The sequence below is a fragment of the Elgaria multicarinata genome, chromosome 1 (assembly GCF_023053635.1).
Source record: "Elgaria multicarinata webbii isolate HBS135686 ecotype San Diego chromosome 1, rElgMul1.1.pri, whole genome shotgun sequence".
NCBI lineage: Eukaryota > Metazoa > Chordata > Lepidosauria > Squamata > Anguidae > Elgaria > Elgaria multicarinata.
In genome coordinates this window covers 66,734,948-66,760,315 of record NC_086171.1, presented here as the reverse complement: position 1 = coordinate 66,760,315, position 25,368 = coordinate 66,734,948, and the positions used below count along the sequence as shown (strand labels likewise).

Sequence of the window (25,368 nt, the reverse complement as noted above, 5' to 3'; positions counted from 1 at the left end):
TAGCTGTTTTTTTAAAATTTTACATATTTTTCTATGACTACAATGGCATAAAATTCTGGAAATAAAATAAATAAAAAAATGATCCGTAAATCGATGGAATCCATGCAACTCGGAAAGAGTCAATCCACAGTGGAATCCGTGAGTTGGCATCATAGAAATCCAAACTCATTTAATTCTGCTGCAGTTTTCTTCATCATCCTTACTTCTGAGTAAATATGTTTAGCACCGCAGTGCAAGTCTGCCAACAATTTTTGACTTTTAAGAAGTAGGCAATGCAGATTTTTAACAATCTAGTACGGAAGCCTAATATGGCTTAGGGTCATCCCTGGGCAGCAGTCAGCATCTGCCTACATGCTTAAGGCCTCTGGAAAGCAAGGAGACGATGGCAGCCCTGATCCTGTGCTACACCAAAGGTCTCTGTGCTTGTGAGGTGAGACCAGTGTAGCCTTCCCAGGCCATCGGTCTCTCAGTGCTTGGGCCTCAGAGCATGGGGGCATTCCCAGGCTTGCTAGGCTTTTGTGTGCACCTCCGAAATGCATTGCATTCCGGATTCCACAATCTCTTCCTGAGCTCTGGTGAAGCAATACAAACCTTTTCCTAGCAGAACAAAGCAGCTCCATTCCTCCCTAGTGCCTACATGCAGGGGGTAGGCAACCTCGGTTCTTCCAGAGGTTTGGTACTACAAGTCCCATAAATCTCAGCCAACAAGATCAATAATCAGGGATGATGGGATTTGGAGCCCCTGGCCCTGGCCTAGTGCAGCAACAACAAAAAAGTGTCTGCATGCACATGGGCTTCTCCTCTGCACTTTCTGGAATAGACCTCTAAGTACATTACACTACATGACAAAAGTATGATAGCCCATCTCTAGCACTGGAGATTTAAGATTAAAAATTATACTTCAGAAGAGAATCTTTAGCTACTTTTTTCCCCACAAGAAAGTAGACATTTCCCTCTCTCACACTGAATTTGGATTTGAGCCACTGCCGCTTTGGCAGGTAAACAAGACAATTCCTTGCATAACCTGCCACTTAGATCTTTGTAGAAACCCCTACGGGAGGAAAGGGAGGGCCCTTTCTTGCCCTCAAGCCTATTAGCCCTGACAGGCTGCCTCAGTGATGCAGTAGAGACAATGGGACTGTGCCACGCCAGATTAAAATAGCATTTCCAATTATATTTAAAGCTCAGATACAAGCCCATTCTTTAAATCCCTTTAAATGCTTGTCCTAAACATGTAGAGCACATGTGTGGATGTGACTGGAGAGGAAAAGGAAGAAACTGGTAATGGAATGAAATTATGAGGGACAGAGATGGGCAGGGTGCTTTGAGAGTATCGGAAACCATGGGAATAGCACAGGCAAGGAACAGAATCAATTTTTGTTGGCTGGAAAGTGAAAAGGGACAGAGTTTGCATTTGGACCAAGAGTTTTCTGCAGCACTGAAGGAAGAAAACTGAGCTTGGGAACAGTCACAGAATACATCTTCAAACCCAAGATTCACAAAAAGGATCATCAGGATATCGATATCATTATCATCATCATCATCATCATCATCATCATCATCATCATTTATGTAGCCCTATAGAGCATTCAAAACCGCTTCACCTGCAATTATTTCCCAGTACAGAAAAGACTGAGATCCACTGCAAAACAGCACTCTGACTCCCTCCACCACAGTAACCTTGAAGTCTATTTTCTAGCAACACGGAACATGCTTATGCTAAAGGCAAAATACATACTGGATGGTGGATGTAACATAGTTTAGCTCACTTGGAATTGGTCTGCTGTTTTAATTGTAGGCTATAAGTAATTATTACAACCTATTAATCACTGCTGAGGAAATAAATTCTACTTTTAGAAGTGTGATGTTTAATCACAGTGTCGCTTAACGTGGCAACGATTACTAGATCAGAGCACATTAACATCAAACCCTGCAGTTTTCCATCAAGATACAGAGACAAAATCTACATAAATCAAAACCTTGGAAGCTTGCTATAAATTAACGGGACTGCATGTCTTTTCCAGAATAAGTGAGTAATGTTTCCCCAGGACAAATAACAAGGTCACTTGGATGGAACCATAGAACACAAACTGTCCATAGAGCCTCCTAGATAAACCTGATATTCGGTGGTGTAGATAAATTTCGAGGGGCCAGTGCTTCATGACAGACCCCATAGCCATGACCCCAAGGACAGTCCAAAACTGCAGTCAGCATGTTGATCCACATCAACCAAACAGTTCTATCAGTTATCATCTCCACCAGGAGCAGGTCTTTTGTAAAGCTAATGGAGCTTAACCCCATTCAAGACCAAGAAACACCAAAATATTTTGCATAACAACAGGGAAGAATAAATATATTGTTGGTGAGAAAATTCATTTTCCCCCAGCTACTGTGAGGATTGCAGCTAAACTCAGAAGGAACTGGGAAGTAAGGTGGCAGATGACATTGGTATCCCTGCTATTAAAAAAGTGCTGGTGCTGGGTCCTTGCGAACCCTGGCCCACTGCACCACTCAATTTTTGTGGAAGGGATGCCAATTGCAAATACAATATTAGGCAAGCTTGGCAGTTTCAAAGTTGTAATTTATATTTTTCAGGTGATTATCCTGGCAATTATGTGAGATAATGTCATTGAAATACAGAAGGCTCAATTTGAAATAGAACAAATAAGTAGGGAGAATTGTACTCTATTGAAATAGATGAGTGGTTGTCAGCATATCCTGTACAGTCCTTTGGGTTGCTAAAATGTATTAATGAACTGCTTCACACATAACACCATCCCATGGTTTATTTAATGGTAACTCACGGTCTGCATTCTGGGTTGTCATGATGTGTCAATGTGGCCATGCTAACAAACCATGGTTTGTTAACCATGAACAACACAGAAAGAGAACACCTGGTTTGTTGTTGGGTTGTGAACTCCGGGATTTCTAAATCATGGGTTGTCATTACATGGAAATCCAGAGTCATGGGTCCTTCCTTCATAGGTTGTTTCGCCAGACTTCAGAAGCAGCAGGTAAGAGTGATAGAACAAAAAAAATTGCTCTATATGCAGTACTACAGCACCACAAAGGCATTTGGGATACAGAGAGGGAGTGGGTGAAAGGGGGCGGAAATAAATAATCCAGGAATTGAGAGAACAAACCACAGTTTATTGTTTGGGTGTATTATATTGTTAGCCACCTTAGGGCTGGACAAAAGGGTTGGATAAACAACGTCTTAAAATAAAATAAAATAACTTACCTCTCCGACTGTTTTTACATCTTCCCGGCCATACCAGTCAGGCTCATATACTTCATGCAGAGACTCTGTAAGCTTCTTTGAAGCATCCTGCATGCCTAGAATTTTTGAGCACAAAGGAACCATTGTTGACAACTGCTTATGTCATATATGATCTCACGTAGCAACTGCTATTTCTGAATTCCATCAACATGGAAACCAACTTTCCCTAACCCAGTGCCCTCCAGATATTTTGGACATCAACTCCCACCAGCTCCAGAAAACATGGCCAATAGTCAGGAATCCTGGATGTTACAGTTCAAAACATCTGGAGGGCACCAGGTTGGGGAAGGCTGTTGTAAACATATGAAATAAGGTTAAAGATCAGCCTATGATTAGAATTCATGCATTTCAGAATTATTTCAAAATATAACATAAATGTGTACAAAAACCAGCAATTGTATCAATAAAAAGATGTAAATGCTAAAATATGCAAATCTATACTGATCTGTTTTTTGCTTGCACTTTTTTCTCCCCACAAATTTTTAGCACTTCTAGGACATCTTTTCTGCCTTGGAAGTATTTCTAGTCTATATGAAGTTGTTTGACAGAAATGTCACTTACCCTAAATAATTGTTGTCTTTTACAGGAAACTTTCTGAAGGCCCCAAATTTGTCTGGGCCCCAGACATGGGGACTTCAGCAGTTCCCATCTGGATCCAGGCATGTTCAAGGAGGAGAACGAGGGCAAGCTAATAGTCCTAGCTTTTGCTATCATTAAAGCAAGCAGCAGAAAGGAAAAATCTAGCTCAAACCTATACACTTCATCCCATAGGGTATTAATGGTGACACAGATTAGAATTTAGGGTGGAGTTACACGTTACAAGAGAAATACAGGGTTCCCAACTCTGTGATTTCCTCTTAACACTAATGGGGGAGTGGGACATCCAGAGGAGAATTTATGGGTGTGAAAGAAGTGCTTAATCATTCTCTGCCTTCTGATTCTTCCCTACACCTCAAGGTGATTTTAAACTGGTTTAGTCCCCATCCAGGTTCTGAGACTAGAAATAAACTGGGCGGGGGGATGGCTCAAATGGAGGCATTTGCAAGGAAGCTCAGTAAGCATATGATGGGGGTGGGTGGGATTAAACATCCCTGTCTCTTCCAGTCACCGACTCTTCCTTGCATTCACATTATCTCAGAAAACACGGATTTGGGAACATGCATTTGCTGAGATAATATATACCTCAAGCCATATGGTAGACTACAAAAAAGCTTTAAGGAGGAAGTTTGACGCATGACCCCAAAGGTATTCATGGGTCGTTGCAACATTTAGTACTTCTAACATGGGGCAAGGATGTAATGCCATCAATTAGAGACACTACCTTCTTAAATCCACACTCCCCTGCCCTGTCCAATATAGACTGGGTACTCCCGGAATATATGCCAATGTAAACTGGCTTTAACAGTCATTTCCTCTCCCCAAGGAATCTTGGGAACTAAACTTCTGTGAGGAGCACTAGGGATCGCTATGAGAAAAGTCTCAGCACCCTCACCAACATACATTTGCCAAGAGCCTTCGGGAGAAGCCATGTGACGAGAGTTAAATTGGTCTAATCAGTTTAAGTTCATATGCTTGAGTGCTTTGGCAGAAAAGACAATATATAAACATAGAAATAAAAGTTTTTAATGTAGACATGGCCAGACAGTTGCTTTTGTCATGCTTCAAAACCTACAAAACCTCTTTGACCAGAGACCACAGTTGGCCTGAAAAAAATATGTGGTGTGTGCATGTGTGTGAGAGAGAGTGACACCAGTTATGAAATGCCAAAAAAACTGGCACCTATTTGCATATGTTGATTTATATGTATAGCTGCAAGTTTAGAATAAGTACTATAATTTAAGTAAGAATAGAATGTATTTCACCACAGTGGGGAAGACAGGGGCTAGTTCAACACTACTGCCTTATAGTGGAATTGAAGCACACTGATTACTGTTGGGGCACAATCCGCATTCCATATACCTCTTTCATAAGGCTCAGCTACACCATGCAGGATATTGCACTATGAGAGCGGTATGAAAGTGGTATTTAAAAGGCAGGATCCACACCAAGCAGGATATAGCACTATGAAAGTGGTATATGGTATGTATCCATGGGCCCCAACAGTTGTCAGTGCACTTCAATACTGCTATAAAGCAGTAGTGTGGCTCCTGCCTTTTATATATTGCTTTCATAATGCAATATACTGCTTGGTGTAGATGAGGCCATAGTGTTATATCCTGATTTTTATTCCACATTCATAATTATTTGATACAAGGTGTAGATCTGGCCTGAGTCTAAGTGACCTACCTGCCTATTTATTTGATGGGCAGGTTCTGCTCTCCCTTCTTAGATTTCATTGACCTGGCTTGTGCAATCATTTTCAGCTACGGTGGCAAGGGTGGCTTGTTGGCATGGTTAACCAATCACCCTCAACCATAAAACAGCCCATGCCAACAATCCACTCTTGCCGAGTTCAGACACCATGATAACCTATGAGTAGGGGTTGGGTTACTGCAGGGTACCTGCAGAGGCTGAAAATTATCATGTGAACCTGCCGTTTATATTTAAACTGGACTTAGACTGGCCAGCTCTTCAAATGGAGGCCTGCCCCCTAAGTACGACAGACGGTCACCCTACTGTATCGTAAGTCAATGATGGCCCTATCATACCGCCTTCAAGTCTCTGAATAATTGTCTGTACACAGCAACAGAGAAGCTATAATTAGCTAAAGACACCTATTGCAAAACTGCACAGAACATTCTTCCCTTTCAGAATGAATAAAGCAGAGTAAACCAAAATGAGGGTGATTCTCATCTTGCCCTCCTCTCCAGGGAGGACCCACTTCTCACATAACTGCCAATTAATCAGGGCAAATGATAAGAAAAGATACAATTAAAGCATGATTGTGCATAACTAGATTATAGTGGGGCTATTCAGACTCTAAAAACCACAGATATTATAAAAGCATCACTATTCACACCTGACCTATTCTGAACAAGAATTCGTCAGCACTAGAGCACAATGAATATTTAATCTACAGTGTCAAATGCATTTCTCATTAGAATTAAATTCAGCTCCGCCACAGAGAGGAAGAACATTGTGCAATATATAAAGTGAAGCCTTCTCCATAGCTAGCTACCTTCTAAAAGTATTCCAGGTTCTAGCTAAACATCTGTTTTGTAAAAAAAATAAATGAAAAAAATGCAGGGATTCCTTAGCTATTGTTTGCTTTACTAGAAATATCCCCTCCCCTGCAGAGGACTGCATCACGTTTACTTTCTTGATACAGAAATCAACGAACGCATTGACATATATTAGTTCAGAAGACCAGTTCATACAATGAGCAGTCTCCATTCAATGCCCTCACAATCCAGACAGAACATTGTGGTGGCATCAGGGCCGGCCAAACCATTAGGCAAAGTGAGGTAACCACCTCAGATGGCAGATGCCTTGGGGGGGCAGCACTGGCAATCTCATGACTGTTCCTCCAGAACCCCTCTGTTGCAGGATAGTGCTGAGTATGCTATTCCATTGCTGAAGTAAGATTCAACTGCTAGTCAAGTCACCTCCTATGGGTGGACTGAGGATGAAATGCCAACTTTGTCAGTTGCCTCAGGCAGCAAAACATCTTGGGCTGGCATGGGAAGCACTATATGAATTGGCAATTCCATGTTGTGGTTGTACACATGATTGCTGTGATTTATGTAATTATAGCAGCTTTTTTTGAGCTCCCACGGTAGTAAATTATTGCAGCCCCATACACAACCCACAACACATAGGCACCAATTCATCCAGGCTCTCGGGCCCCCCAGACATGCAGCAGCCATTACACAGAACCTTACACAAGCTGTATCAAACAACCCAGATAGGATACTGTGCAGAAACCAAACAATTCCTGCTTCGACACAGTCCTGACCAAGCTAGCCCAGCCCAGTCTGGGAAGTGATTGTACAAAGGCAGCTATCTGTGTAAACAAGTCTTGTAAACACATTACAATTCACTACAGAACTCATTTCCCCCAGGTGGGAAGCATCCTCCCAAGCAAGGCCCGCCTGGCACCAACATAACATCTTTTATATGCCAGGTTAGGACTTCCTCTTTTCCTAGGCATTTGATTGCATATGATGGGCTCTTTAATGCATCAGTTGAATTGTTTACAATTATCACTAATGTTTTTGTTGTTTGATGGCTTGGTGGTATTTTAATGGATAATTGTGTTTTTAAACTTCATATTTAATGTTTACTGTTTTAAACTTTTGTAAACCGCCCAGAGAGCTTCGGCTATGGGGCGGTATATAAATGCAATAAATAAATAAATAAATAAATTTAGCTGTTTTAATTTTTCTGGAAATAACATTTTTCCCTCCCCCCCCTTTTTTTTTTTTGAGAAAGGCATCTAGAGGCACGATCTTAAACATATTTAGACAGAAAAAAGTCCTGCAACTCCTAGCAATCGTTTAGCCTAAAGAAATCTTTATTATTATTATTATTATTATTATTATTATTATTATTATTATTATTATTATTATTATTATTTCCTGGAACACTACTATAACATGTTGGAATCAGTATGGGGGAGCAACAGGTGCCTTAGAGTTATCAATGGATAATACGAATTTTATGTCCAGAGATTTGGGAATTACTCTTATTTGTCTAATGTTAAAGATAGTCATATGATACTATTTATATACAAACTAAGCAAGCTACTGTCTTTCACATCTATGTAGACAACACAGTATTTAGGCGCAAGTCTTTCAATAAGCACCCTTCATTTGAGTAAGTGTGAAACTGGCTTTCTATGATTACAGCATTTATATACTGCTTTTCTGCCACTCAGTGTCCCTCAAGGTGGCCTACAGGAATTAAAATTTTAAACAATGATTAAAAATCAAGAAGTCTGCTAATAGAATTATATAACATCCATCATTAAAAAGCAACCAAAGTCTATACAAATTAAACTGGGAATCATTAAACCATACATATCATTTTACAAACGAACATATAGAAAGAACTCCCTGGTATTTATGTAGTACAACTTTGAGGGGTGGGGAATCAAATCTGCAACAGATTAGTTGTTTCCATAATTAGGTTCTTTTCTGTGGCTTCTTTTAATTGTTGTTACAGAACTAGGCAAATTAATGAAACAAGTTCAGAGAGAAGCCAGTACCAGGCATAGATGAACAAGCAATTACTATTTAGCATCAACCTCTGAATTAGTATCATGTGTTGCTAGTTAACTGGATTATTCAATTCAAAAAGCAAAAACTAGAAAATACTTAGGGTCAGACCTCAAGATAGCAAGAGAGAGAAAATAGGAGGCTGTTTTCCATCAAGGCAGACTATTGGCTCATCTTAGCCCAGTATTATCGCCTCTGATTGGTAACGCTTTTCTAGGACACAATGCCTTCCAGACAAATCAAAACAAAATGTCTATTAAAAATCATGCAGCAAGTTATTTGGGCACAGATTATTCCAATCATATTTTTACATAAACATCTTTCCCAAATCAAAACCGGGTGATGGTGGTGTCGCAACACTGTTTCTTCTTCACATTTAGTATCTCCTGACAAAATGGCATAGATATGCTTAACCAAAGGATGAAAGCTTTTAATCAGTGACCGTATTTATGGGGCCAGGACTGTGAAAGGAAATAAAATTAACAAAAATGTGTTCAACAAACTAGGAGAAAAAGAAAAAAGAACGTAGTGTAGCCCATGCTCTATGCATGGCAATCTGTACACACGGCTATTACATAAGCACAACTCTCAGCAACCATTATGAGGGGTGACAGTAGGGGGATCCCATGCTTCTGATGACAAAGTGATGAAGAACTGGATACCAAATATTCTTATCTTTCCCACCCACCCCATATTATGCCACATTCACTGATAATAGAGGCTTAACAATTTATGGACTTCTCTCCCTGCCCTTGCACCAAACTATTTAAGGAATCACACTGGAGGAGAGATCTGGGTTAAACCCTTTTCTTTGAATTAAGTTTCCCACACAGCCCATGAAGCCTCACCAGCCTTCACCAGAGCAGGCTAAAGAGAGGGCTTCCAATGTGTGATTTATTTATTTATTACATTTGATACCATACCGCCCATTAGTCAATGTCCACCAAACAAAACTTAAAACCATAAAATAGAACAATAGACTAAAACATAATATCAAAATGTTTAAAACCAAATAGAGTATTAAGATAAAAGCCAGCAGAAGTGGCAAAGATCTAAAACCTGCACTGACACAGTTTTTTTTTTTAAAAAAAAACTGAAGGTCTAAAAGGCCTGGGAAAATAAAAAAGGTCTTCACCTGGCACTGAGAAGACCACAATGTAGGCAATAAGGAGAGCCTCTCTGGGAAGGTCATTCTAGAACTGGGGTGCCACCATTGAAAAGGCCCTTTCCCTAATAAACACCTGACTCACTTCATTCAGTGGGGGCACGTGGAGAAAGGCCTTTGAGAATGACCTTAGGGTCCAGCAAATATATATGGAATGAGATGATACCTCAGTATTCACAAGTGTGGGTTCTACCCTGAAGTGGTGATAGATAACAGCTCATAAGAACATAAGAAGAGCCCTGCTGGATCAAATCAAAGGCCTATCTAGTCCAGAATCCACAAACAGAACATGAGGGGAATAGTCCTCTCCAGTTGCCTAGCAACTAGTATCCATAATCATACTGCCTCTGATCCTGAAGGTAATATATAATTGTCATGACTAGCAGCCATTGATAGTCTTAACCTCCATGCATTTATCTAATCCCCCTTTTAAACCCATCTAAGCTAGTTCATATTGAGGCAAATAAATAAATAAATTATGTGTATCTGCCCCCTCCCCTTGCAAAAATTTTTTAAGAAGATTTTCAAAAACCACAGGCTGCATTAAGGAAGCACTCAGGGAAACATTGCCGCTAAAGTAAAACTCATACAAATAAACTGGCACAAAAGTTAAAAACGATTTCAAGGAGAAATGATTAAAAACCAAGTAGGCGTGAAAAAGACTTGTTGCCATCATCACAAAACCCGTAACATCGTACATCCAACCCACACAATGGGAAGTCCATCTGCTCAATGAGGGGGGGAAATCACACTATTTTTCACAAAGCATATGGTTTGTAATCTACAGGTTTGAGTGGCTTGAAATGTAAAGCTAACACCAACTAGGTGCTAAAAGTAAAGGAAGCTCTGTAATCATGCCAAAAATAACATTGTTGAGATTTGTAGAGCAAGAGATGATATGTATGTACTGCACCAAACAAAGTTAAGGAAACAACATTTAAGCAGCATGGTGTATATCATGCAATCATATTCGCATGTTTTAAAAAAACTGTATTTAAAGCATTTATAACCCTAAAATACAGAATAATTAAATCAGCAATCGATCACCAAAGGCTTTGGAGAATAAAACTCTAATTGAAAGGATAGGAGAGAGAGAGAGAAATGCCAAATGGATCTCTCTGGAAATGGAATTCCATATTCAGGGAGCTGCTACAGAAAAGGCCCAATGTTCCCAGTCATTATCTTGGCTGTACTCTGGAAGCTACAGCATCTGGAGAAGAAGGATCATTGATGAAAACCTCAGTACATAGGCAGCTTGATATGGAAGAATTTGATCCTTCAGATACCGAAGTCCCAGGACCTACGTCAAAACTAGTATGCTGAATTGCATCCAGAAGTAAACTGGAAGCCACTGGAGATCATTTAATACTGGGGCAGGCAATGTGCTCTGTACTGGTTGATAACTTTGATGGTGCATTTTGAACCAGCTGAAGTTTCCAAATGGAAATATTATCCACATATAACTAAAAGCAGGCATCAATGTGTAGTTGGGGAGGCAGCCAGGATGACCTCTGGGTCAGTAAAGCAACCTGAAAGTTACTAAGGCATGAATGTACACACAGTTGCCCAAATCTAGGGCCCCATGTAAATTTGCAGCATCTGCATGCTTGAGCTGCCCATTTGTTTGAGAGGGAAGAGAAGATCCAGGGCAGCATACAGAGGTGTGCATGTTCAAAAGTATTGCGTCCAGAGAAAGGAATGGGCCATTTTAGGTAAGGAGAGCTGCGTATACACTGCAGCTCCCATACTCATAAGAACAGCTGAATCAGGATGGATGCATCGAGTTCTCCGTAATACCCTGCTGGAAAAAAATCTTCCTGAACTTTGGTGGTTTGATACCATAGATTAGGGATGGAAAATGCATACACCCACCCACCCCGGCCATTTTTGTGGATCACTAAGCTAATTGTGGTACCCAATGTGGACCTTATTCCTCCATCTGAGTGTGAGGTTTGTGTGCAGTTATCTGCCGTAACACTGTGACACCAGGAAAAATGTTTGAAAGCAAACTAAGTATACCTGATACATTCACAAATCAACTAATTAATTTGAAGATTTAAAATTTGCAGAAAAAAGGGAAAAACAAAAAGGTTGCAATTTTGATTGCAATTACCTTTGATTGCGGCTAAATATCCTCGGAGTTCTTTTTGGAGCCTGGAACCTTCTGCCTGAAATACAAAACAAAAGTGAAATCACATATATGTAAAACAGTGGGACAAACACAGATCTGTCAGAGAGAAGAATTTAGATCCCATACTCTTACATAATTAGATATATACATGCAGCGTGTATCTTTTCGGGAAATGCATACCAAGAAAAAAACAGATGAGTTCTCTCACTATTGAAAGAAAATAATCAGAAGATATCCTGTGAATTAAACAACTGTGTAGCTGGTTTCTACAGCATAGAAACAATTCCATGCTGTTTTCATAAGTAACATATAGAAAACCTATCCTATAGACCTGAACTCTAATGGCCAACAAAAGGCATATGGCTATTGTGGGCTTACGTTTTTTCCCCCCATTTCTTTTATTTTAAGAGTCTAACATAGACTAAAAGCTGTGGAGCAGTTTACACATGTGGAGTTACCTAATACTGAATCAAAGCTTTGGTTCATCCAGGTCAAGGCTGATGGGCGGTGGCTCTTTCCAGTCCTTGCCATGCAGCCTTCTTCAACTGAGAGAGACTATAGCTTAGTGCCATAGCACTTCTGTATGCAGAAGGTCCCAGATTCAATCCCCACCATCTCCATTAAGAAGGACCACGGCTTTGCTCCTCAGCTTGACCTCCTGTCAAAACTCCTGGCTCCACAACTGCTCACATCTCAGCCCTGACAGGCGGCAAGCCAGGAAGAATGTGGGATAATCATGTACATAACACACCTCCATGCAAAAAGCAAGGTAAGGAATGGGAATCCACTGAGAAGAATTCATAGATTTTGTACTGTTATCTGTGCATATAAAGAGTTCCAGCTGCCTATGTCAAAGGAATGTTTTCAAAAGAACAAAGCTTGTCAAATGACCTTAAGCAGACATTTAGAGTCAAAAAACTCTTCGTGGTATGCTGAATACTCTGTGTCATCATGAAAGGCCTCCACGTCCAATACTGGCAGTCTGATAATTTTTACATTCTTCCTTTGGTACTATTTATTGTAAATAGCTCTAAAGTTGGTTCAGGTTGATTTATGAATCTGTTTGGTATTATTGCCTATTTTATGTATTTATGTATTTTATTTATCCAATGTATATCCAGACTTTCCTCCAATAATAGTGCTCAGGGCCATGTAGCTACTGGCTTTTTTTTTTTTAGTTTATTGTGGTTTTATTAGGGTTTTTTAAAAACTACATTTTATAAATCGCCCTGATACCATAAGATGACGGATGGTATATAAATATTTTATATGCACACATAGATATATACATAAAATAAAACTGTAGAAGATCCCCCTTGCCCCTACCAAATCTTTCTAAGCTAGCTGTTATGAAGGTGCTTCCCTGACTTGGATGATTTAGAGGCACCCGGTCATTGCTTTTCTGCTTCAACTGGAATAGCAACTCTGCTTTCATACCTATTGTTGAGTGGGCAGGACCCCTTTCCCCAGCCCCAAATGTACTCATGTAGGGTGTGATTTTTCAGGACTGTGATGTGGGAGGAAAGGGCTAAACACTCCCCCCCTTCACCTTGTCATGACCCTGATGAAGCACTCCCCCAACTGCTATTGGAGGGATTCCTCCAAGGGGCAGGGCTTGGAGACCAAGTTCCACCCCCCGGAAGAACCCAATGGGGTCCATAGTTGGAGTTTCAACATCCCTGGTCTGGATGATGAGAGGCTATATTCCATTATATGGAGTGAGTCTCTTAGAAATCCTGGGTGCCTTTAATCCAGCCTTTGTGTGACAGGTATGATTAAATGAGGTCTTGACAAACTTCCTGATCAGTTACAATTCTAATCAGCCAATCCACATCCCCTGAGGTCAACTGCAAAACTGTCTTGGGGGGCTGTCTGTTTCATCAAATGTACCATTGCCTCTCCCTTGCATGTGTACACATAGTAGAGAAGGAATATGATATGACAGCATATGCTTCCTGTAGATCTGCATACATATAACATAGTGATGAAGTGAGTTGTAACTAGAGGGGTCGGAGAAATTTGCAACGGAATCAGATGAGTTTGGATTTCTATGAGTCTGACCCATGGCTTTTCCTGAGTTGCATGGATTCTGCAGACGTCTGGACTGTTCTTGTTTTTTTTTTTTTTTTTACTTTCTAGAATTTTATGCGAATTTAGTCGTAGACAACTATAAAATAAAAAACAGCTGAAAATGTGCATTTCTCCCACAGGCTAAAGCATGGAAATGATGTACATTTTGGGAGGATTCATGCACTTGGGGAGAGGGGGATTTGAACATCTGTGTAGGGAAGGAGTTGCACATTTTTGTAAATTTGGGAAATGTAATTCTGTCAATGAACAGATGACAGAACTAAAGGCACCCTTACAATCTGCAAAACACAGACAGGACAGATTTTACAAAACCCCTACATCCCTGCTTGCAACCCACAAAAGCTCATGTAAATGTATCAACATTTCTGAACACCTAAAATAGTTAATCCATATGTATGCTACACTTAATCCTTACATTTGTAAACAAAAGGCTAACACAGTTATACTATAATACTCTTAAAGCTGTAACACAGGAAGTAGCCTTGACTCTCAGGGGGACTAGTTCAGGGAAGCATGTTCACCACCCATTGACAGCAGCACGACGTGATGATCTGCATGTGTGAATGAGCCATCACTAATTAACCATCACAGAAAGAACTCTTAGATCACTTGAAGTCAGCTGAAACAAAATACTTTTCAAGGCAGACACTTCACATATCTGGCAAAGAGTCATCAGGTGATGAGAAATCAAGTGATGCATATCTATCTGTGAGCCATCTCATTACCCCCATGATAGAAACTTACAGCAAACTACTGCATTCAGAAAAACGTCTGAAGACCCTTTCGCAAGTTCACTCCAAACATAGAGGAAATGTATGGTGAAGGAGGAGGGGAGGGAGCAGGATTGCATCCACTGGGCCCCTCCCTATGGTTGCCACATCCCAAACTCCACATATGGAGCAGAAAATATGAAAGCACAACTGGGATTTCCCAACTGGGAGTGTCGACGTTTGTACATCTGCACATGTCTAGGTGCCCCTTTTCTGGCATGGAAGTCAGAAGTGGGGTCAGCAGACATGGTCTGACTCTCTCCTCTCTGCATCTACTCCATACATGGTGGGAAGTTGTGAACGAGGCGTGTCATGACACTTTTCTGTATCAGTGTTTTGCTTCCACATTATGCCATCAAGTCACTCAGGCTACAGACTGACATTTTATGGGGCTTTTGGGACCCTTTTAGTCTGTTAAGTTGGATCAATTCTTTTGCCAGCTAAAAGCCAGACTTTTAGTTGGCTGAAGACAGAGCAATTCTGTTGGTATTAAAGGAAACACTTGCAGACCTGACTAAACAATGAGGATCATTTTGCCTCTGCTACTGACTGCATATCTTCCTAACATACATTGGCTGGCAACACCATATGGAAATGCTATGTGAGAGTTCAACAGACAGCCTGGCCGGAAAAGTAATTGGCAATTGGCATCATGAGGTCAGTTCTATTTTGAAGTGAACAAACTAGCAATGACAACACTTCATATTTTATTGAACAATTTGTTCACACAAGGTTGTATTTGTTATTTGTTTTCCTTCAGTGAGTATTCCGTGTAGTGTATTAATAATAACATGTATCAATGGTTAACAACATGATATTGAGGAGAGAGAACAAAAGATGCTGCCTAATCTTAAGCCAGACCATGGGTCCATCTAGCCCAGTATTGTCAACACTGAGTGGCAGCAATGGCACTCCAAGGTTTCAAGCAAAAGTCTTCCCCAGCCATACCTAGGTGGAGAGAGAAGGATTTTCCCAACGCTACCTAGGAGCTTCAAAGACTAGCAAAAACATGAATCTTCCTCTCTCAAGTTTAAACCCAACACAGTCTACTAAACGACACTAGTGGGATCCAAATAAGGAAAAGATAATGAACATATGGAAGCTGCCTTATACATCTAGTCCAGTAGTGTTGATATTGACTGTAGTATTTATTTATTTATTTATTTATTACATTTTTATACCGCCCAATAGCCGAAGCTCTCTGGGCGGTTCACAAAAATTAAAACCACAGTAAAACACCCAACAGGTTAAAACACAATTACGAAATACAGTATAAAAAGCGCAACCAGGATAAAACCACACAGCAAAGTTGATATAAGATTAAAATACAGAGTTAAAACAGTAAAATTTAAATTTAAGTTAAAATTAAGTGTTAAAATACTGAGTGAATAAAAAGGTTTTCAGCTAGCGACGAAAGCAGTACAGTGTAGGCGCCAGGCGGACCTCTCTGGGGAGCTCGTTCCACAACCGGGGTGCCACAGCGGAGAAAGCCCTCCTCCTAGTAGCCACCTGCCTCACTTCCTTTGGCAGGGGCTCACGGAGAAGGGCCCCTGTAGATGATCTTAAGGTCCGGGTAGGTACATATGGGAGGAGGCGTTCCTTCAGATAACCTGGCCCCAAACCGTTTAGGGCTTTAAATGTCAATACCAGCACTTTGAATCGGGCCCGGACCTGGACTGGCAGCCAATGAAGTTGTAAAAGGACTGGCGTAATGTGATCTCGCCGGCCAGTCCCTGTTAATAACCTTGCTGCCCTGTTTTGCACCAGTTGAAGTTTCCGGACCGTTTTCAAAGGCAGCCCCACGTATAACGCATTGCAGTAATCCAAACGAGAGGTTATCAGAGCATGGATAACTGTAGCTAAGCTATCTCTGTCCAGATAAGGGCGCAGCTGGCATATCAACCTGAGATGATAAAAGGTGCTCTTTGCCACTGAGTTCACCTGTGCCTCAAGTGACAGTTCTGGATCCAAGAGCACCCCCAAACTACGGACCCGATCCTTTAGGGGGAGTGCAACCCCATCCAGGACAGGGCAAACATCACCTCGCCGGACAGAAGAACCACCCGCTAACAGTACCTCCGTCTTGTCTGGATTGAGTTTCAGTTTATTAGCCCTCATCCAGTCCATTACCGTGCCCAGGCACTGGTTCAGAACAGCCACTGCCTCACCTGGGTTTGATGAAAAGGAAAGGTAGAGCTGGGTGTCATCCGCATATTGATGACACCTCAGTCCACATTTCCAGATAACCTCCCCCAGCGGCTTCATGTATATGTTAAACAGCATAGGGGATAAGATAGAGCCCTGTGGAACCCTGTGGCTTAGGTGCCACGGCACAGAGCAATAATCCCCCAGCACCACCTTCTGGAATCGGCCATCCAAGTAGGAGTGGAACCACTGCAACACAGTACCTCCAACTCCCAGCTCAGACAACCTATCCAGAAGGATACCATGGTCGATGGTATCAAAGGCCGCTGAGAGGTCCAGGAGAATCAACAGGGTCGCACTCCCCCTGTCTCTCTCCCGACAGAGGTCATCCCACAGGGCGACCAAGGCAGTTTCCGTTCCAAAACCAGGCCTGAAACCCGATTGAAATGGATCTAGATAATCCGTTTCATTCAAGAGTGCCTGGAGTTGTCCTGCAACCACCCACTCAAGCACCTTGCCCAGGAAGGGAATATTAGCCACCGGCCTGTAGTTGTTAACATCTTCCGGGTCCAGATTAGGCTTCTTCAGGAGTGGTCTAATTGCTGCCTCTTTTAAAGAGGCCGGCACCACTCCCTCTCTCAAGGAGGCATTTACAACCTCCTGGACCCAGCCGGCGATCCCCTCCTTATTTGATGTAATGAGCCATGAGGGGCAAGGGTCAAGCACACAGGTGGTCGACCGGACTTGGCCAAGCACCTTGTCCACATCCTCAGGTCTCACTAACTGAAACTCATCCAATAAAACTGAACCGGACGGCGCTCCGAACACCTCTACTAGTGGAGCTGCATTAAGTGTGGTGTCCAATTCATGACGAATCTGAGCGACTTTATCTTCAAAGTGCCGTGCAAATTTGTCACAGCGTGCTACCGAGGTATCTTGTCCTCCTGACTGGCTGTGGCTCTCCAGGACTTCCAGCAGGGTTCTTTTCTAGCTCTTTTCTAGGGATTGAACCTGGGACCTTCTGCATTCAAAGCGGGTGATCTATCACTGAGGTACAGCCCATCCCCTAAGGGGGAAGTATCTGGGTACCATCTTGCCCTCTTCACTCATGCAGAGCAGTGTGCAATATCACCCCCTGTAGAAGCTGGAACAGTCCCCTCCAACCCCAGCAGGCCATCTCACTGCCAAGCTGCCACTGTGTTGCTGGGCATGCTGCATCACAACCAAGCTATTCACCCCAAGCTGAGGCCCTTCTGTGTCTCCCCGAGGAATTGCTAGCATGCCATTCTTTTCTAGCTCCACTCAGGATACAAAGTGCTGAATGTCTCTAGAGAAGAGCCTCTACTTTGACTAAATTATTGACTGCAAAGGCAACCTGATGTAGGAAGGGAGATACAATTCTTCACACTCTTCTTTGCTGTGTGGAGTAAGCACACACAGCACCCTTCCTGTGTAGCCCGGTCAGCTGCAATGGTGAATGACACATGCCCCTCCCTATTGGGAGCAGGAGTGTGCCCACAAATAGAGAGCCAGTGTGGCATAGTGGTTAGAGTGTTGGACTGGGACTCATGAGTTCTGGGTTCTATTCCCCATTTGGCCTTGGAAGCTCACTGGGTGACTTCGGGCCAGTCAGATTCTCAGCCCAACCTACCTCACAGGGTTGTTGTTGTGAGGATAAAACGGAGAGGAAGAGGATTATGTTCCTTGGGTTCCATGGAGGAAAAAAGGCGGAATATAAATGCAATCAATCAATAAATTCCTGCAAGGAAAAAGTGAACGGAATATTGACAACCTACAAAAATAATGATAGCTTCATAAGTGCACAGAGAAGAGAACCCATTCTGCAGCAAGGGAAATTATGCCCGATTTAAATGAATCAGAATACACAAAGTTGCATAAGAGGTAAAGGGAGGGAAACATGAGGTCAAATTATTAATGGAGCAAGGACATTTTATCCAAGGAAAAAAAATTCCAAATCTGACCCTTTCCAAAGATTTACCTCAGGCTAAACATGTACCCAACAAGCTTTGAGGGAAAATAATGAACATGCCTTCAGGGAAGCAATGTGTTGGATAGAACTACATCGAAAGCACAGAATAACAATTTTTTTTAAAAAGTGGCAAATTCATTAGTCAGGTTTCCTTAGCCAACTCAGTTAAACATGTGATAAAAGTTACCACATCGCTTTCTTATTGCCACCATCACTGTCTACAAATATACTGATTGATTACATATCAGGAATCTTGTGGCTTGTGATTCTCTTGCAAGAGGTTCTGCTGTCTTATTTTGGCCTCTAGCCTTTTCATTGATTCATTTCATGAACACAACCCCTCAGCGATGGTGAGGCAGCCCCCTTAACACACGGGAGTGATGGGAGACGTTCTGGAGTGATTTATCTGTATAATTGACAGGGCAGGTTTGCTGCCTTTCTAGGCTGTGCAGTGAGAAATGAGCTCCTTTTGCAACTGCACGGCACAGAAAGGCAACGAACTCCCCATGGAGGGAGAGACGGATCTCTCTCCCTGTGGGAGGTTCACTGCCTCAGCCTGCTGTGTGATAACAAAGGGAGCCGCTTTGTCGCCACACAGCAGAGAAGAGCTCTTATCTCCAAACAGCTGGATTTGGCCCAAGTACCAGATGTTTCCCATGCCTGGGTTCAACCAAGTGAAATCCTGAGGATATTAAATATGATGGGCGGACCTTCCAGAAAGAAAGAAAAAAAAACAGCATGCAAACAAAAACATTGGTTTTGCTCATCTCAAAATAGCAATTAAGAGTAGGGATTACTACACACAATGGAGGCTCCAGAAATTATTCATTTCCCACGTTGTGTAATTGGTGGCTGTAAAGGCCCCATTTGCACAAGAGTAAGGTTTTATTAGAATGTAAGCCTATGCGGCAGGGTCTTGCTATTTACTGTTTTACTCTGTACAGCACCATGTACATTGATGGTGCTATATAAATAAATAAATAAATAATAATAATAATAATAATAATAATAATGGGACCTTTATGGCCGCCATTTACACAACGTGGGAAATATGCAATTTCCGGGGCCTCCATTGTGTGCTGCAATGGAGGCTCTGGATTAGAGATGTAAAATTTCCAGAAATTTTGAAGCCATGGGGAAAAAAAACATTTTTTCCGGGGTTTTCTCTCTCAAAACCCCCTCCCCCCAAAAAATTTCAGAAAAAATGAAATAATGCAATATTAGCACTTTTTACGGATTGAAAGTTGCTTTGTTACTTTAGGAACATAAAATGTAATTATGTCCAAGTTGGTTTGGCATAAAATTAGTACATTTGGTATATTAAATATACAGTGTATTCAAACAATTATTACAAATTTAATTTACTTTTTTTTAAAAAAAATGGTAACAAATGGAGCTACAAGCTCCTGAACTGTTAGGAACACCTGAACTGAAAGGAACCTCTTTGGTTCTGCCAGTTTATGAGGAGCAGGCAAAAAAATCAATTTAAAACAACAACAACAGGAGAAACCACCAATATTAGTAACAAAGAAAATTATTTATGTCTCTGCTAGTCCTCCAGTGTCAAGACATAAAGCACCCATTCCTATAAAAAGAACTGAGAAAAGGGGGGAGGACTAAGATTCGTATGTTCTCATGTTCTGATCATGTAGATCAGAGATGGGGAATCTCAGGCCCAGGGCCAAATCTGGCCCTCCTAAGGTCCCAGATGGCCCCACCTCTTTCTCTGGCCCCACCTCCTTTTCCCCATCCACTACTCATTTGGTAGTTTCCAAGCTATTGGACATTCCCCTCACCTGACACATACTCATTCTAAAAGGTTGAAATGCAGTAAGCAGGGCCGGTGCTACCACAGAGGCCGCTCAGGCGGCTGCCTAGAGCGCCAAGCTCAGAGGGACGCCGGGCGCAGCGCAGCACTCTCGCACGTTGTTGGCTGTGAGCCGGCTCGGCCCGAGGGTTCAGCTGGGCCTGGGTGGGCGAGATGGCGCTCTGTGCCCATCCAGCCAAAGCGAAGCCAGGGGCACTGGGGTGGGGGTGGGGCAGCTCCCCGTTCGGACTTCTGGAACATGAATGGGGTGCAGGGGGGTCTTTGAGTGAATGCATGTGTTCATGTGTGTGTTTGTTTTGAGTGAGTGATGCTGAGAGTGTGTGTGAGTTGGGGGGGGGGATGATTTGGAGGTGATATTCCTATTAAATAATGCATTTTAGACCGATAGACGTTCCTTTTCAATTTGTTTGCTATAATTGGCATCACGTATTTCTTGCACTTTAAAATAAATTTAGCAGTTTCAAGTTTTGTGCTTCTTATTTTTTCCAGGAAACATATGTTCTTTAAAATCAAAGTTGGCATTTGGGGGGTGGGTGGGGTGAAAGTAGCTCACCTTGCCTAGGGCACAAAATAGTCTGGCACCGGCCCTGGCAGTAAGAGCTTCAAGTTACAATAGGCTGATATTTGTTGCATTTTGGGGCCCAGCCCTCTGCCTCCAACTCTACCCACCACTGGATTATTGGCCCACAAAAGAAACGGAACTCAACCCTCAAGCTGAAAGCTACCCCTGATGTAGATGGAATATTTCAGCCTCTGTCTTTTTTTTTCTTTTTTTTAATGACAGTTGAAATGGGTTGCTTTTTAGATGGTTTTGCACAGAAATCTCATCTTTAAAAGACTGGTGGGTTGTCGTTGTTACCATCCCCACTTTTATTGATTTTCTAGACAAAAAGCATAAGCAAGACTAAAATAGATGAGTCACCTTGGAAGCATCCATTTATAATTGGCAGATTGAGAGAACTGACAGATTTTTTTAAAAAAGAAAATAAATACTTTCACACAAATTCAAGGAATTGATTCTAGGAAGAACCCCAAAGAAATTTCTATAATATAAACGCTTGTGCTCAAAAAGTGTGAAAGAAGGCATTCGCCCTTGGTGGATAATTCAACTGGGAAAAAAGTGATCCCAGAAAATCCTCCAGAGATCTTGCTCGTGGAGATGTTCTCAGAAGTGTAATGTGGGCAGCTCACTCCAATGGAAAGGTCCTACAGATATGCATTCATTGGACTGATTCAAAAGGTTATCAGATTAACATTGCATACTGTATTGAAATCAGCCCTTTCATTCTGTGTTGGGTAGACACGGTCTCCCCAAAGACGGGCTATTTAATCAACTCCAAAATGCCACTGCACGGTTCTGCAGTCCACCTAACAAGCAGGAGACCAGCTGAGGTGTGTTAGTAGTAGTCTTCTGGACAACACCCAAGGACAGTGGTTTCAAACAATGTTCCAGGGAACATTGAGGAACTGGGGTTCCTCAGTGAGCAGATTAGTGGTGGAGGGCAAGCGTCCCTGACTGGCAACTTGACTACTACTGATTTCCTCAGCAAGATGCATCTACAAGTAAATGTTAATTAGAGCAGAGCCCATGTAGCATAACAAGGAGGCTCAAGAAGCTTGGCCAGTATCTCAAATGCAGCTTAAAGGATATTTCCAAAAACGTTTATATGGGGAGCTTCCATGGCAAACGTGCAAAGATATCATGGCAGACAAATGGACATAACAAGGGTCCCTAAAGGCAGAACATTTGAAAGCTCTACTTCACCACTGATTTCACCTGTTGTCCAAGGGTGGGGAACCTCACACCCAGGGGCCAAATCCAACTTGCCTGTGAGCCAAATCCTGCCTTCCAGGGTTCCCAAGAAGGCCAAGCTCTCTTCCCCTTTTCCCCAACAACCAATAATTTGGTGGTTTCGCAGCTTTTGCACAGTTTTCCCCTTAGTGCTGGGAGTTGCCCACCCCTTTGGACTCATGCATCACTGGAATGCGGCCCCCCGAGAGCGTCTCTGAAATTGAATTTGGCCCTCAGGCTGAAAGAGGTTCCCCACCACTGTCTAACACCATTACACGCAAACGTAATTGCTCATGTGATCACCAAATCATCAACAATGACCAAAAAACACAACAACCCGTACCTCTTGCCGTTTGAAGTTCTGAACATACTCTTCAAACTGCTCATCTTTTGTTTCATCAGCTTTCCCTAGCTTCTGAAGGACCTTTAAGAGAAAAGAAAGGAGGAAAGAGAACAGGTTACCTTGAGACAAATGTTCAGAATCCCAGAGGAACGTCAACATTATTTTAACTCCCCCCAGTTCGTTTGCTTCTTGTTGTAACGTTTTATTCTTATTCTTTAGCTGTGGCACGCACCACAACATAAAACTATCTCAAATGCACATCCATGACACTACTGGGAAACAAAGAGGAGATGAGAGATTCAAAGCACAACGCTGTTTTATATACCTGCGTGGGCGACTTGGAACGCTTTCAGAACCAGCAAGGGTCTTGTCTTTTTATGAAGCGATAGATCTTCCTGTCAATGAACAATCCCAAAGGCTCCATTGCCGCAAAGTGAGGGGAAAGATTTGGTGGAATAATAAACCTCTGTGCCGGCTTGTAGTGTTAAAACCCCAAACTTCATTAGGCTTTTCCCTACGTGTTACAGTTCATTATGCACAACTGTAATCAACATTATTCTAATCTTGCATGGCATTTTAAGTATACAGTAAAGAAGAAAACAATGAAATCTTTGAAACTGTCTGACAACTAACCAGGTACAAAATCATCTTGAACACAGATTGATGAGTGAGCCTTTGAGCTCAGCCAACCACATTTATTTGAAGGTGTTTTATTGCACATGGTAATAGGTATAAACTAGTTATGGCTAATGTTTGTATCTCTCCTATAGGGAAAGGATGTTCAGAGTTTACTTTGGCTGTGCTTAAAAGCACCGTGATGCATAGCCCCTATTAGTTTGGTAATAGTTTGTAAGAATTGTGTGAGAACATAAAGCAGAATGATATGAAAATGCTTTATTAATAAGGGTGTAACATGGAAGAGAGTGGGCCTTAATTTATTTTTAAATAGCATCAGCATCATACATATGTGCATCTTTGCCCAGAAAGAAACTAATGAAGAAGACATTCTTTTGTGTAAGTTAATGGATACAGTTATAGATTATTCTGCAATTGTCATGAGAATGCATTGAAAGATGTATTGCATATGCATAGACATGATGAACGAGATGGGGAATTTAATTTCGTACAGAACAATCTATCACACATTTCCATTAAACAGAGGCTCAGAAGCTCTTGGTCTTGACTCAAAACATCATCTTGCCATGAACTATGGGAGGTCTCACCAGTGGCACCACCATTGTTTTCTCTTTCTTGGGTTAGCTTTGTTTCCATCAGCCTTATGGAGCCTGGTGCCCTCCAGATGTTTTGGGAAATGCTTGGAGTTGTAGGACTTTTTTCTGTCTAAACATGCTCACGATGGCGCCGTAATGTTCTCTCTTCTCTCCTGTTCTCCCCCATTCTTTTTGACTTAAAAATGTAAGCAGTCCTCAACCTGATACCCTCAAGATGTTTTGAACTACATCTCCCAGCTTTTCTGTCTATGCTGCCTGGGGCTGATAGGAGTTGTGGCATCAGGTTGGGGTATGTCAAAGAGAAAGGGGGAGAACAAGAGAGAAGAGAGAACATTAAGGCACCATCCTGTGCATGTTTAGGCAGAAAAATGTCTTACAACTTCTAGCATTTCCCAACCAGGAGAATTCTGGGAGTTGTAGTCTTTTTTCTGTCTAAATATGCATAGTATTGCACCCTTACACATTTATGACGCAACTCCCAAGGGCCCATAGACTGAAAAGGTCGAAAACTACAAATTTAAACATTTAGGTTGCCTTAAAAGTGTCACTGGAGGCTGTTCAACTTTTAATGACAGTAACAGCAGTTGCCTTATAAGGGACATTGTTTCTCTCTACAAAACAAAAGTAAAATATGTATTATTATTACTATTATTATTACTTTTAAAGGCCATCATCTGCTAGCCTAAAAACATATACATTATTGAGCGGAGCACACTTAAGTCACACACACACACACACACACATTCTGCAGCAAATTCTGGGTTGATCACTGGCCATGCTACATGGGCAAAGCAGATGCCCTTGTAAAAGTCTAATGAGATTAAGGGGAGCATGACAGCAGCCTGCTAATGTGATTGTAAGCAGTCTGGGAGCCAAGCCTAGCTTTTTTGGCAACAGAGGCAAGAAGGAGTACGAAAGGAAATACATTGAGATGCAAAAGGTAGCCTTTCCCCACAGGGGTCAGCTACAACTAACTTCCCTATGTACAAGCCACTGCTAATAAGGTAGAGTGGAGTGGTGGGGGTGGTTGGGCAAGTCACACCATCTTGTCCCCTTATGCTTCTGCATTATTAGACCTTCCAGAGAGAAGAGATGGGGAGAGAAGAGGACATGCGTGGTGTCCTCTGAGCAACAGTCACACGTGTTTTACAATATCTGACCTGGCCTTATTCAGGGCCAAATAGACATTACTTTTAAACTCTGTGTAGCAGCTACATCCTTTGTTCATTTTTATTCTAGAGTAGGCAGAGAGCCCCCTATCCAGATCTTAAAAGCCCCTTACACCACACCCCCATGCTAAGGTCCTGATCCAAATCAAGCCCTCTGTGTCTACTTTAGAGTAAAAATGAGGTGCTGGATACAGATTGCTTTGGCCATCACAGAATTAAAATAAAGAGTGATTATATTAGCTTGGATGGCTTTGCATGTTACCAAGTATGTTGTTT

At 41.9% G+C, this 25,368-nt stretch overlaps 1 protein-coding gene across 2 annotated transcripts in view; it reads right to left on the bottom strand.

Annotated features, from left to right (window-relative positions):
• Positions 1-25,368, bottom strand: part of AMPH (amphiphysin) — a 109,647-nt gene that overhangs the window by 41,938 nt on the left and 42,341 nt on the right. For both annotated transcript variants that reach the window (XM_063129598.1, XM_063129608.1), the window contains exons 2-4: positions 22,692-22,772; positions 11,715-11,769; positions 3,242-3,336 (exon numbers count right to left, since the gene is read on the bottom strand). In XM_063129598.1, the coding sequence (XP_062985668.1) occupies positions 3,242-3,336; positions 11,715-11,769; positions 22,692-22,772 (231 nt within the window). The remainder of the gene's footprint in view (positions 1-3,241; positions 3,337-11,714; positions 11,770-22,691; positions 22,773-25,368) is intronic.